The sequence below is a fragment of the Sorex fumeus genome, unplaced genomic scaffold (genome assembly GCF_029834395.1).
Source record: "Sorex fumeus unplaced genomic scaffold, SorFum_2.1 ptg000099l, whole genome shotgun sequence".
In the NCBI taxonomy this organism is placed as follows: Eukaryota; Metazoa; Chordata; class Mammalia; order Eulipotyphla; family Soricidae; genus Sorex; species Sorex fumeus.
Genome location: NW_026606156.1, coordinates 8,406,765 through 8,420,306, shown reverse-complemented (window position 1 = coordinate 8,420,306; position 13,542 = coordinate 8,406,765). Strand labels below are relative to the sequence as shown.

The 13,542-nt window shown below is 62.2% G+C and overlaps 2 protein-coding genes across 2 annotated transcripts; one reads left to right on the top strand and one right to left on the bottom strand.

The window, feature by feature from the left end:
* Window positions 1–1,645: 1,645 nt before the first annotated feature.
* Window positions 1,646–3,973, bottom strand: LOC130042372 (centrin-4-like). The gene is made up of 5 exons (XM_056134539.1): window positions 3,871–3,973; window positions 2,639–2,785; window positions 2,331–2,459; window positions 1,925–2,062; window positions 1,646–1,801 (listed from the first exon to the last, which is right to left on the bottom strand). The coding sequence occupies exons 1-5, from the start codon at window positions 3,871–3,873 to the stop codon at window positions 1,712–1,714; spliced, it is 507 nt and encodes a 168-aa protein (XP_055990514.1). The 5' UTR covers window positions 3,874–3,973; the 3' UTR covers window positions 1,646–1,711.
* Window positions 3,974–6,251: 2,278 nt separating this feature from the next.
* BBS12 (Bardet-Biedl syndrome 12) lies at window positions 6,252–8,321 on the top strand. Its single transcript, XM_056134527.1, has one exon. It carries the CDS (start codon window positions 6,252–6,254, stop codon window positions 8,319–8,321), a length of 2,070 nt encoding a protein of 689 aa, XP_055990502.1.
* The last annotated feature ends 5,221 nt before the right edge of the window (window positions 8,322–13,542 follow it).

The window sequence follows — 13,542 nt, the reverse complement described above, 5'->3', positions numbered from 1 at the left end:
TGCAGCCCACTGCAGCAAGACCAGACCCGAGGTGTTTGGGGACCACTCCCAATGACAGCTGGCCAGCCGGGCACAGTGGAGCGTGGGAAGCCCCCGCAGGACACAGCCCCAGAAGGGTTCGCAGCTGGGGCACAGAGGAGAGAGGTGGAGGAAGAGTCACAGAGCCGGGAGGCAGAGCTACTCCAGTAGCTGTTCCAGGGCAAGGGCCCCACAGAGCCACGCTGCTGCCCCCAGCAGACAGGGCAGCTCCGTAAGGCGAGTCACAGGCTGGGTGCTGGCTCCCTCTGCAGGTTCCTCAGTGCGCTGCCGGGAGCAGGTGCTGTGGGCAGTGGGCCACCAGGTTGCTCTAAGACTCCCCCCACGCTACGGCCACCAGGAGCATGTGTCTGGATCCCAGGACAGACCCACAACCTCACCTCTGCCGCCCGCATTCTCCTGCCAGGCTAGCCATGGGGACAGCCGCGTCCAAAGAAGGGTGGGGGGGAAGAACTTGCAAGAATGATTAGACATGCCTAAAAAACATGCACGGGTCTGGGAGCTGGAGGCAGAGTTCGGCAGGCGGGGGTTTGCCTGGCATGTGGCCAGCCTGGGCTTCACCTCAGCACCCCTGAGCGCTCCCAGGAGTAGTCTCTGGGCGCAGAGTCAGAAGCAAGCCCTGAGCACTGACCAGTGTGGCCCAGGCCCCAAATTTATTGAAAAGGTAAGTTTCAACAAATATCAGGGGACTGTTGTGAAGATGCTGTCTACTGACAACACAGACCATTACTAAACAACAGCATTTAAAATTCCACGAGGCTGGAGGCGATAGTACAGTGGGGAGGGCGTTTGCCTTGCATATGGCCAACCCGGGTTTGATCCCCAGCATCCTTTATGGTCCCCTGAGCACCGCCAGGAGTAATTCCTGAGTGCAGAGCCAGGAGCAACCCCTGAACATTGCCAGGTGTGACTCAAAAAAGACCAAAAAAATTCACACGAATTTAGAAAATAAAAACATGTCATTAAACCACTAGTCAGAGTTAATAATCTTAAAGGGTCTAGTTACAGAAAGGCCTGGAAGACGCAGTGTGTAGGTCTGATTTCAACTTCTTTACATCCAGAAGGAAATCATGGGGGCTGGAGCAATAGCACAGAGGGTAGGGCGTTTGCCTTACATGCGGTCAACCTGGGTTTGATTCCCAGCATCCCATATGGTCCCCTGAGCACCGCCAAGGGTAATTTTTGAGTGCAGAGCCAGGAGTGACCCTTGAGCATCGCCAGGTGTGACCCAAAAAGCAAAACAAAAAAACAGAAGAAAATCAACAAATAACATCACTGCAGAAAGTTTTATGTGATAGTTCACACATCTGACTAGCTGATTCAAAACCAAATGTCAGTCCACACCTTAAGAGTCGCACAAAAGAAAAATAACATCTTGGATGCATTTGGCTGTGGGGCCAATTTCAGTCACTTCATTAAGTCCCTGGGCCCTGGAACTCTAAAAGTCACTGCTGGAATTAACACTGTTCTGCCATCCATGGCTCAAAGGAGAGTTACCCTTTCTTTGCCTCTTGATGCCATCAACTTAACACAGACGTAGAAACATGCAACTCATTTATGGACTATACACAGAGACATTCGTAACCCATCCACCAAAAGTGGGGAGTACAGAACTGCACGGCCGGTGTGAATGTGCAGCGCAGAGGGAAACCCCCTTCCAGAAGGGGCAAAGCTGCTAATACAAAGACGTCTTCCTCATTATTCTCAAAAACTCTTCCTCGTTTATTTCTCCATCTCCATCACAATCCGCCTCGTCGAGCATTTCCTGTAAGACAGGACAGAGTGGCCAGATGCAGGCCCAGAACTGCGTTCCACCCCCGTGGCCAAGGGAGGAGGCCACGGCCACCGCGTGTGGGGCACACAGGAAACGGGGCGTGGGCGGGGCTACCTGCAGCTCCTCGTCCGACAGCTTCTCCCCCAGCTCCTTGGCCACCCTCTTGATGTCTGCCAGGGTGATGCTTCCCGTGCCGTCGTTGTCAAACAGCTTGAAAGCCTTCAGGATCTCTTCCTTCTCGTCCTTCTGACTCTGGGAAAACAAGCACGTGCTGTCACTGGGTCTCCACGTTCGATTCCTCCGGCATGAGTGCCAGGGAGCCCAGCCCACCCCTGAAGCCCAGCCCACCCCTCTGCTGACTCAGCGGACAGGAGGGAGGGCACGGGCATCCCCTGAGTCTGCGGCACACGAGGCTCTGCTCCTGCGGGGCGGCTGGTCTCCCCGCAGCCGTGCCCGCCCTGGGCATACTCCTCCCCAGCCCACTCCCCCGCCAGGCCACCGTGGCTGCCAGTCTGCCTACCACTTTCACACTCATGAGCGCGAGGAAGTCCTCAAAGCAGATGGTGCCACGCCCATCCTTGTCGACCTCAGCTACCAGGCTCTTGGCCTCGTCCTTCCTGGGCTCAAACCCTAAGGCCTGCATGGCAATCTGACACACACACATGGTCAGTGGCCAGGCCCTCCAGGAGGACCAGCTTGTTTCACTGCACACTGGGAGGGCCCAGACGCTGCCCCTCCCCCACTGTGCCACCCCAGGACTGGGGTTGGCACGCCCCTCCCTCACGCTGAGCATAGCTGCTCTCAGGGGCGAGGTGAGGGGCCCAGAACCTTCAGATCCTTGACATCAATGGCTCCAGACCCGTCCACATCAAATAGGTCAAAGGCCTCTCGGATTTCCTGCTTCTGGGATTGGCTCAGTTCAACTTTTGCTGCTTTTTGCTTCCACTGGTCGGAAGTCCGACGGAAGCTGGAGGCCTGAGAGAACCGCACTCAAGTGAGCATCGGGCGTGACCGGAGCGGTTCCCAGGCCCAGACAGGGAGAGCGGCACACACTTGGTGCAGGCCAGAACCCAGAGGGCTGATCCGCACCGCACTCGGTGTAGGAGAACCAGGAGGGCTGACCCACATTCGGTGTAGGACCAGAACCAGGAGGGCCAACCTGCACTCAATGAAGGACCAGAACTGGCAGGGCTGACCCACACTCTGTGGAGGACCAGAACCAGGAGGCCGACCCTCACTGGGTGGAGGACCAGAACTGGGAGGGCTGACCCACAGTCCTTGTAGGACCAGAACCGGGAAGGGCGACCCGCACTCAGTGTAGGACCAAACCAGGAGGGCTGGCCACACTTGGTGTCAGCCCCCCTCTCGTGAGGGCACCGGTCACTGGCTCCCCTAGGGCTCGCTATGGGTGTCTTTCTGAAAAGGCTGGTTCTTCGTCATGTGGGGCACAGTGGGAGCGATGATGCCTGGAGTCCAGCCAGTCCCAACGCACGGCGAGCAAACAGGCTGTGGTGGACAGACACAGCCGCCAGCAAGTGAGGTCTGCTGCGTCCGTCCACCTGGCCCAGCGTCTCTGCTCAAATGCCCAGACAGAGTCTCCAAGGATCTTCCCTGCAGCCCGGGGCTGAGGACAAGTCGACTTGCTCCAGGCCTCCGGGCAGCAGTGTGGGCGCAGGGTGGGCACTGTCCAGGAGGCAGGAGGAGGGTCACGTCGCATGGCTCTGGGCTCATGCCCGGTTGTTCCCAGCGAGGCTGGGCCGCAGCTCCCTGACTTCCACCCTTTGCGCATGCGGCTGTGAGCCCCCCAGAGTCCTCTGCCCCCAACCCCACAGGCAGCTCCTCCCCGTGCCGTCCACCCGCCGGGGACACCTCGTCGCTGTGCTCACCACAGACGGACTAAGGACCCCGTGGCTGGTGGCTCAGCGGCCAGAGGTGCCACCAAAGCGCTCCCTGGCCCACCGGGGACCCTTCGGCCCGGACCCACTCACCGAGTCCAGGGCCCCTCCCCGCCCACCCCCACCTCCCGCCTCCAGCCCCAGCCCACCCGCAGCCCGGCGCACCATGCCCAGCGGCCGTGGGTCCGCGGCTTCCACGCCGCCGGGCCGTCACTAAGGCCGCTATCCTCAGTCACCCCGTTGCTAAGGCCGCTCTAGGCGCTCCCGGCGCCTGGCCCTCCTGATGGACAGCCACGCTGAGCAATGGGAGCGAGGGGATTCCAGTGGCGCCCGCCCCCTCGCTCCTCGCGACCAATAGCGAGCTCACAGCCTCCTCGCCGGCGGGAAGGCGGGACTTCCGGGGTTGCCTAGCGACCGGGCCGGGCCGCTCGCACGCCGGCCGCGGCGCGGGGCAGCGGTCAGTGGCTCGCGCGAGGCTGGGCCTGAGCCGGCCGCGGCGGGTGGGGAGGGTCCGAGGGTCGTCGGGGGCCATCAGCGCCCCTGGAGCGGCAGGAGCCGCCGTCGGACCGCGGGCGCGGCTCTCACCCCTGCGCGAGGGCAGATGTGGGCCGAGACTGCAGGGACGCGTGTGCCAGCACCTGGGCCTGTGCAAGCACGTGTGTGAGTGTGCGTGTGTGTGCGTGCATGTGCGCGAGCGCCCGTGCTGTGTACGCGCGCCCGCGTAGGTGTGTGTGTGCGCGTGTCCATGCGTGTTGTACACGCGTGCGTGACCGTGCGTGCCTGGGTGTGCACGAATATGCATGCGTGCGCGTGAAAGTGCTTGCTTGTGCATGCCTGTGTGTGTGTGTTTGTGTGCATGCGTGAGTGTGGTGACTGTGGTAGATCTTCCTGGGCTAGGGGGGAGATTGGGGTCAGTAGTTTCACCGTTGGGGCGGGAAGGAGCCCCCTAATAGCTTTGCTGGCCGGTGCTTTCTCCGTGCGCCCTGGCCAAGAGCAGGCGTGAGGGTCCCAGCAGAGGAGGGTGACTGCTCTTCTGTGCCTGGGAGGGTCAAGGTGACACTGGCCAAGGGAGCTGTCCGGCTCCGGGCCGCGTCAGCACAACAGGAAAGGGAGTTGGCAGAGGACTTTCGGCTCCTTCATCCTCCTTCCACCGTCTTGGCCTTTGGGAGCGAGGGATTCTTATTTTGAGTTTTCTGTTTATGAATCATAGAGAACTGCCACACCCTTAGTTGTTGAGGAGCTCGAGTGTACTTAGGAAGGTTCATCGCAGACAGAGGGCTCTCGAATGGGCCAAAGTAAGGCGAGAGAGAGCTGGAAGGGTGCCCTTTGCGCACAGGGTGGGGAGCAGGCCTTCCGGAGGGCACAGGTCAGCCACTTTGGATAGGGGAGGAAGCGCTTCGGGCCTGCCCAGGCTGCTGGACGGGACGCCTCTCAGCAGGCCGTGTGCAGCTCCCTGTGTTTCCCTGCACTGGGCAGTGAGCAGTGATGGACGGATTCCAGCATGGCTGGTGTATCTGCAGGGGACGATAAAGCAGATGGTGAGTGGGCAAGGGGTGTGGATGGGTTGGGAGGCAGGTCAGAGGGCATTGGTGTAACTGCACTGGGGGATGCAGTGGACAGTGGGAATGTGCCAGCTGGACAGTCTCGAGATTGGTGAGCTGGGTCTGGAACCTCCTGGGCCTGAGGGATGTGCCTGAGGGGGTTGCAAGTCTTGCTTTCACTCCTTGGAGTGTGATATCTCTCAGGACAGGACTGCTTGTGAGTTCTGGAGCAGAGTCTCCTGGATCCCGGTTTCACTGGGTACCTCGCTGTTCTCTGCCCTGGGATCCACTCGGGCTTCACCGGCTCTCAGCTCCCAGGCCAAGGCGGCTTCCAGGAACTCATCGGCAGTGCTGAGGCCAGCGTAGAGGAGGAGCAGAAGTCTCGGTGCCGTTTGTGCCTTGGTACCTGGGATGCTGAGGCCGTGGTGAGATGCACTGCTCGAGTGTTGTGACCTTCCACAGTGACTGCGAACTTAGGGGCAGACGTAGCTGTTCTGCTGCGCCCCACACCCAGTGGCTGCTTTCACGGGGCTCCCTCTTCCTCACTCTTCTTCCTGCTGAGATGCTGTGGGGAAAGCTGCCTCCCAGCTACACCCAGTAGTAGCCCAGAGCACCCCGGAGCACCCTCTCTGCCTCCGGTCTGATCGCCCGTGTCATTTCTCTCTAACCCGCCTTTAGTCCCAGCGTGGCTGCACATGACCACATGCTCCCAGCACCCGGACCGGCACTGCCCCGCGGTGGCTCTCTTGACCGGACCTCTGCCGGCCAGCACTGCCCAGCTGTGGCCTCTCGGCACCTGCGGCTTCTGGACTCGAGTCTGGCCCCTGCCCCTGGCTCTGTCCACTAGCCTGCCCACCTTGCTCTTCCTTCCGACACCTATGCCTCTGCTGGAGGTGCTGCCTGTGGCTTTGGGCTGCCTGTCCCCTCCACGCAGGGATACACCTGGAGGCAGGAGTGCCCGGGGTTGTTCAGGGAGCACCGAGGGCCGGGCCTCAGGACTCGCAGATGACGGCACGCAGCCACAGGGGCGTCGTGGACCAGAGGCGGCACCGAGGACTTCAGGAACTTTCGTCACTGGCAGAAACAGGGCGAACGCTCCTGGGCCCAGTCAAAGCGTCCAAGTTCATCGTGGGCGAAGGGGGTCGTGAGAGCGAGCTGGTCCGGTCAGCGCGGAGGCTGCTGGGCGCTCTGGACCTCAGCAGTGCGGGGGGCCAGCTGCTGCGGGAGGCGGTCGAGGCACAGCACGGCACATACCACGCGGGCACCAGCACGCTCCTGCTCCTCGTGGGCGCCTGGAGTCGTGCGGCCCAGGAATGTCTGCAGCTGGGGGTGCCCAGCCCCGTGCTGGTGGCGGCCATGTCCGAGGGCCTGAGCTCTTGCCTCAGAGCGGTGGCCGCCCTCCAGGTGCCTCTGCGGGGACTGCCCACTCGGGGCACCGGCACTCTCGCGCGCTCGGCTCCCTGCACAGCTCCTGGCACCAGGGGCCCCTTTCTGCAGGACGAGAGCCCTGACTCGGGGCCTTCCCAGCAGCTGCAGACCACCGCTCGCCCTCCTGAGACACCTGTCGAGCCCCGTCCCACCTTCAGAGCCCGAGCGGCGGCCTGGGAGGGGCGTCTGCTCTCAGAGACCCGCCCACGGCAGTCGGCACTGACTCACAGCAGGCACTTTGCTCGGGCGCGGGGGCTTCCGGGAGAGCAGGACGCCATCGTCCCCCGGACACTCCCCCAGGAGGGCCTGCGTGAGGCAGCCTCAGTGTCCAGGGTGCCCTGCTGTGAGGGCCCGGCGGACCTGGCGGAGCTCGAGGCGGGCCTGAGTCACGGGGACCCGGGCAGCATGGAGCTGGTGGACGCGGTGGCACGCTGGCAGTGGCGCAGTGCCCGCACGCAGCCGGGCAGCAGCCCTGCCCCCTGCAGCCTGGACCTCTCCAAAGTATTCACCTGCTGCTTCCCAGGCTTTCCAGAATCTGCTTCCTGTGTCTGCCCAGGGTTCGTCATGGCCGTGCCCTTGTCCCACATGGCTCTGGTGGCGGCACTGCAAGCCCAGCCCATCCGGGTGGCTCTGCTGGAGGGGGACCTCAGCGCCAGTTACCGCCACCTGGGACTCCGTGGGCCGGTGTGGTCCGTGGTGGCCGGCATGGAGGACCCGCGGGCCAGCGCGGAGGAGCTGTGGCTGGAGCACGTCCTGCAGGTGCTGACCTCGTTCCGCGTGGACCTGGTGCTGGCCCAGGGGCGGGTGTGCCCGCGCCTGCGGGACCGCTGCCTGCACAGCGGCCGCCTGGCCCTTGGCTCTGTCAGTGGCCGTGCCCTGCAGGCCCTGGCCGAGGCTTCGGGGGCGGTGCCCCTGGCCTACGCCACGCAGCTGGAGGAGCGCTGTGTGGGCACGGGGCTGCGCGTGGCCGTCAGGGAAAGCCTTCCCTGGGAAGCCGCGGAGAGGACGGGCAGGGCGGCCATCACGCTGTGGGCAGAGGGAAGCCCCTTGGTCACGGCCGTGCTGGCCAGCCCGGTGGTCGCCCAGCTGCCAGCCAGGGAGGACGGGTTCTGGGCATGTGCCCACCGCCTGAGCCAGGCTCTGCGGGACGGCCGGGTCTTCCTGGGGGGTGGTGCCGTGGAGCTGCTGTGCCTCTGCCACCTGCAGGTGCTGGCCGGGACGTCCCCCGGGGAGGAGGGCCAGGCCTGCCCGCCCTGGCTGGCCTCCGCCCTGGCGCTCTACAGACCCACGGTGCTCCAGTGCCTGGCCCGGGGCTGGGACAGGTACCTGTGTGCCCTCTCGGTCAACAGCGCCACGCACGCCACGGAGCTGGACGCCAGCGCCTGCACCCAGGGCCGGGTGCGGCAGGCCCTGGCCTCGGGCTCGCCTGCCGCCTACATCGCCAGGATGTACGAGCAGCTGGGCTGCGGGGCTCTGGGCGTGGGCCGGGCCCTCAGAGTATATGACGTGATCACCCCCAAGCTGGAGGCGTGGCGCCGGGCACTGGACTTGGTGCTTCTGGTCCTCCAGACAGACTGCGAGGTTATCACTGGACTCGGACCCACCCAGATAAGTTCTCAGGACTCTAGAGACCTGTTGTTTTTATAGCGTCCGTGGCCATCTCTGGAGAGTGACCTGTGCTCCGTCCTGCCAATAAATGCCTTCAGCCAGGTCCCTGCGGGAGCCGGCTACTGCCCACCCAAGTCCCTGCCATCCATCTCTGGTGGAAGCTGGTACACACACACCTCCCTCCTTCACAGCCGGGCAGGAGCTTCTGGAGGGTACTTGGTACTAGGAGGAGGCACGGCAGCCAGAGGGGACCCCCTGCTTGGCACGGTCCTGCCTGGAAGGGTCTCGGGCAGGTACTTGGAACGTGGGGCTCATGGCTTGTGTGGAGTGTTTGCTCAGGAGATTTCGTCCCATGTGATCTGGTTCTCATGGCACAGCCAGAAAGCTCACAGGTACCGTCAGTGTCCACTTGGCCCTGGTGTCCTGCGTGTGCCCCAGAGACAGTCATCCAGTTTTAGCTCTGCTGACTAAATGATGATGGGCTGGAGCGATAGCACAGTGGGTAGGGCATTTGCCTTGCATGCAGCCAACATGGCCAACCCGAGTTCAATTCCCCCTCCCCTCTCGGAGAGCTTGGCAAGCTACTGAGAGTATCTCGCCCGCACAGCAAAGCCTGGCAAGCTACCTGTGACGTATTCAATATGCCAAACACAGTAACAACAAAGTCTCCAATGGACACGTTACTGGGCCTGCTCAAGCAAATTGATGAACAACGGGAGGACAGTGACAGTGACTAAATGATCGGGATTCAGATTCAGAGCCGAGCGGAGGGAGGACCCACAGGGAGCCTTTCCACCTCACTCTGATGTCACGGGCTGGGCGCGAAGGTCCTACCTGCAGGGCCTGGCCCAGCTGACAGACTCCCTGGAGCTAAGTCAGGACCCACAGCCCCGCCCACCCCGCATGCATCCAGACCGCTATGGGGGCCCCTGGGCCTTGCTCAGCAAAATCACATTGCTGTGTGCAGGTGTGGGCTGCCCCAGAGCTGACTGTGGGACCTAGCCAGGCCATCGGGGGCCCAGGGGGCAACCTTTGTGTACCGAGGGCTGAGTGTTGTCTGGGCCTGACCCATATGGGTGAAGAGGCACGTGCACTGCTGGCACTTACCAGTGTAGGGCCTCAGGCCTCCTAGGGGGCCTTCCCTAGGAGCGTGCAGAGGGGACGGCCCTGCGGGGGGAAGCACTGGACTTTCCTGCCGTGGCTGTGGGGGGCTGCGGGCTCCAGATATTGGCACACAGCCGCATCGGTGGGCAGAGGGTGTCAGCCAAGGAGCCCACCGCCCTTCCACGCGCCTGCCAGCTGTCTGCTGGGACCATGTTACGGCCTGTCGTGATCAGCTCTGGGGCCTTGCGGGTGGGTGTAAGGTGGTCAGCCTGCCCGTGGGAGCGCCCGAGGCCTCGGGTTGGAGCCCATCCTGCAAACAGGAGCCACGTGGCCAGCACTCCCAGGGCCAGCCCGAGACCCGTCACTCACACCTGCGACCAGAGCATCACGGTTCCCGCCCCACGGTTATCTCTGCTACCTGATTGGTTGTACATTACAGGTCATCAGCCGGAAGCCACCAATCCGCTTGTGGATGCAAATGCGGGTGTGGTTTGATTGTGGGATGACCAATCAGGTTGCACATGCCCTTGGCGGGGCTCCTCAGAGGCTCTCGTAGGCCCACATGTAAATGAGGTGTGGGAGGTGGCCAATCAGGTCGCAAGTGCGAATTTGGGGGTATGCCCATGGTCCTTCGGTCCTGTATCCCTCTCCTCCCTGGCACTGTTCGCTCGGCGCCTGCGCAGTGCCTCTGCTCAGCATCTTCCTCCCCCTGCCCCGCCGCTGTTCTTGGCCGCCACCCTACCTCCGGGACCCAGGAGCCTCCTGTGCGCTCGGGTGTCCTGGGCTAGCATCCCTTCTTGCCTCTGAAACCTCCAGCTCTGTTCGCATATCTAAGACCTGGGGTTTCCAGAAATGACTGCAATATTGGGAGTTTCTGGGAAGTGCCCACCTCCATCTGCAGCGCCTCTGACGCTTGGCGCGGGCTCCTGCAACTCCAGGAGGACCACGTCAGTAGCTGCCTGCTGCCTCTCCACCAACACTGGAGGCTCTGACATTCTTGTCCCCTCTCAGAAGCCGCTGACTCCCACAGCCACATCCTCTTCAGTCTGGGGCTGTGCTTGACAGGAGCACAAAGCCGTCCCCAAGTCCCTGTACCACATTCAGGTTGTCCTGGTCTGCCAGTCCAGAGAACAAGTCACTTTCTCCTCACTCTGCCTGTTTGAACACCTGCTCCCTCGACCAATGATCCTGTCAGCTCTTGTTTTCTAATGAAGCTCTTTGCTTCCATTTAAGGAAAATGAACCCGGATTTCCAAGGGCATCTCCCTTCTTGGCAGCTGAAGTCAATAGCGGGTTCCACAGAAGAGATGTCACCTAGAGAACTAAGACATCACCTGGGTCACTGATATCCTTTAGATGACCCCAGATAACTAGATGCAGCCCTGAGATAACTAGAACCTGAGATAATGATCACTCTGTGCAGTTTAACTTCTCTGAGATAACAGCACGCTGAGCTAGTAGCTACTCTGAGAAGTTAGAACCCATGGGGACAAGAGAGGCCCCAAGGTGATTGGGGTGCGGCTGAGAAGAGCTGAGGCCCTGAGGAGCTGCAGGGCTGGTCAGTCACGGCCTCTCCTTGCAGGAAACACAACTTGGAACCAGAGGCCACATCCCTGCCCCAAGCAATGCTTTCCACATCTGGACACTGATTTGTTTGGCTCTTTCCCTCTCCTTTAATGCCTCTGGGGCGTTTGGTAAATATTCAGCTCCCTTTTCATGCAGGGCTCAGCCCCTTTAATCCAACAGTTGAACGCACTGGGGCCTCCTGAAGACAAGGTTGTCTCTGCAGACAGTTTGTGATCCCGACCCCCTAGTGCCTGTCCTCCTTTCTCTGTGCTGCTTGGGCTTGGGCGAGGGGCCCGGGTCTCGGGCAGGGTGGGGTCACGGCCAGGCTGGGGCTCGGCAGCTGGGTGTGCACCCAGGCACACACACGGCAGTGCTGTCCTGGGGAGCCACAGGAAGCCAAGGGCAGCTCACGTGCTGACTTCCTTCCAAGCGAAGGGCCCAGGAGGAGGCAGCAAGGAGGTGGTCCCGGTGCACTTTCTGAGCTTGTCAGCTCGGACAAGGGAGCCCGCTGCTGTGGTCCAGGCAGCACTGGGCCATGTCCTGCCATGGTGTCCCCAGGCTTTCCTGGGTGGGGGAGCTGTTCCTGGCAGGAAGGGCGCTCCAGCTCAGCCTGCTTGAACTGCAGTGGTTCTCAGAGGCCCCCTGACTGCTGGTGGTCCAGGGAGGTGGAGTGAGTAGTCGCCGAGCACCGGAAATCACAGAACTCAAGTTTGCTGCCAGCACCTCCATCCCAGCTGACTCTTTGTTTCCTTATGTGAGGGGCCCAGCCCTTGAGTGGGTTCAGGATGAAAGCACGGCTGCTTCCGATGACCAGCGATGAGTTAAAGGCTTTCTCCACCCCAGGGGTCGCGGGAGGTCAGACCTGCATCAGGTCATGGCCGAGGAGCACAGTCATCGCTCTGGTGGAGGGACCATGAGCTGGCCGGGGGGCAGAGTGAAGGCCTGTGCAGACGGGGGGCCCAGCCCTGGTGCTGGGGTGTGGCCACCCTGTCCGCCGGCTCTGGGGGCCACCTAGGGCTGTGTGGCTGTGGCTGCCGGGCGTTTCCAGAGAAGGAGGATTGTAGTTTTGTGGGCGGGAGGACACTGGGGCCTGTCCCGTCCTCCAGGGCTGGGCAGAGGAGGGGTGCTGGCGAGCCCCGTGGGAGTGAAAGGGGAGCAGCTACCCTGCCCTCCCACATGTGGTGGAGCTGCCGTCCCTGCATCAATCCCAGGCGTGAGGACCCAGCAAGAAGGAGGGGCACCTGTCCTCCCTCGCTGGGCGTCCCAGTCTGCATCCCCCCCGGGCTGACTGTGCCGGACATGACCTGCCCACTTTGAGGACGGTGCCTTCCGGGGCTGGGCAGTGACTCGAGTGTCACACAGCATTGTCCCTGTGCATCTGCCAGGGGCCATCGGCACGTGACATTTTAATATTTTTATGGTTTGGGGAAAGGCCCCCCACTGTGCTCAGGGGCCACACCTGGTATGGTGCGGGGGATCGAGCCTGCTCTGCGACCCCTTCTCTCTCTCTCTCTCTCTCTCTCTCTCTCTCTCTCTCTCTCTCTCTCTCTCTCTGTCCTGGCCCATGGGCAGTCGGGCCTTTCACTTCCCTGTGGCTGTTACTTCCCACCTCGCTGTCCTCAGCCATCCAGCTCACACTGGACACTGACATGTAGAACTCGTGTGTGTCTGCAGGGGAGGAGGCGGGCGCAGCGCCTGGGGGAGGCCTGTTGTCTCACCAGCTGCTGTGGGCCACCAGGTGATGCCCAGAGCCCAGTGCTGAGCCAGGGGAAACTAGGAGGGCCTCCAGGACAGAAACTCAAGGCCCTGCAAAGTATTTCTGGGTGCCAGTTTGTTGGGAAGATCCCCGCATGTGGACACATGGGCATGAACTCTCGGGACCTGTGATGACGAGGCAGAAAGGGGGACATTCCCGACCCCTGCACACAGTGCAGATGAGCCAGCAGGCAAGGCTGGGAGCCGTGTGGAGCCAGGAGCGGTCAGGATGCGAGCCTGCCTGTGCCCACACTCAGGGCTGACTCCAGACACACACTTCGAGACCTGACAGCTCCTGAACGGGGGCGACCGCAAGTCAGGTACAGGGTCAGGCAGGGCAGGCTACAGCCCTGGGCAGTGGGGGCCGTGGGCACACGCCCACTGAGAACAGGGCAGTGTGTGGGTGGAAGGACCCACTTGCTGCCATAACAGCCCAGCCCGAGCTCACCTGCCAGCGCCCAGCCGGGCCCACCACCCGGATGGCCAGGAGATGTGGTGCTGGGGTGAAGCCGGGCTCCTGCCTGCAGACTGTGCTCGGCCCCAGTCCTCACCCCTGACCTTGACACAGGTGCTTTGTTTGAGCTGATTGGTTTGGGAGAACCTGGCTGGGAACTGAGCTGGGGGCTAGAGGCAGGGAAGTCTGGGGGGCTGGGCTGGGGGCTGGAGGCCAGGCTGGGGCCTGGGGGCTAGACTCAGAGGGATGAGGGCCAGAGGGATGATGGTCCTAACTGCCAGAGCCGAGGACTGGGGCCGAGAACACCTGGCAGTGCTCAGGGCATACTCCTGGCTCTGTGCTCAGGGATCACTCCTGGCTGTGCTCTGGAGACCATATATGG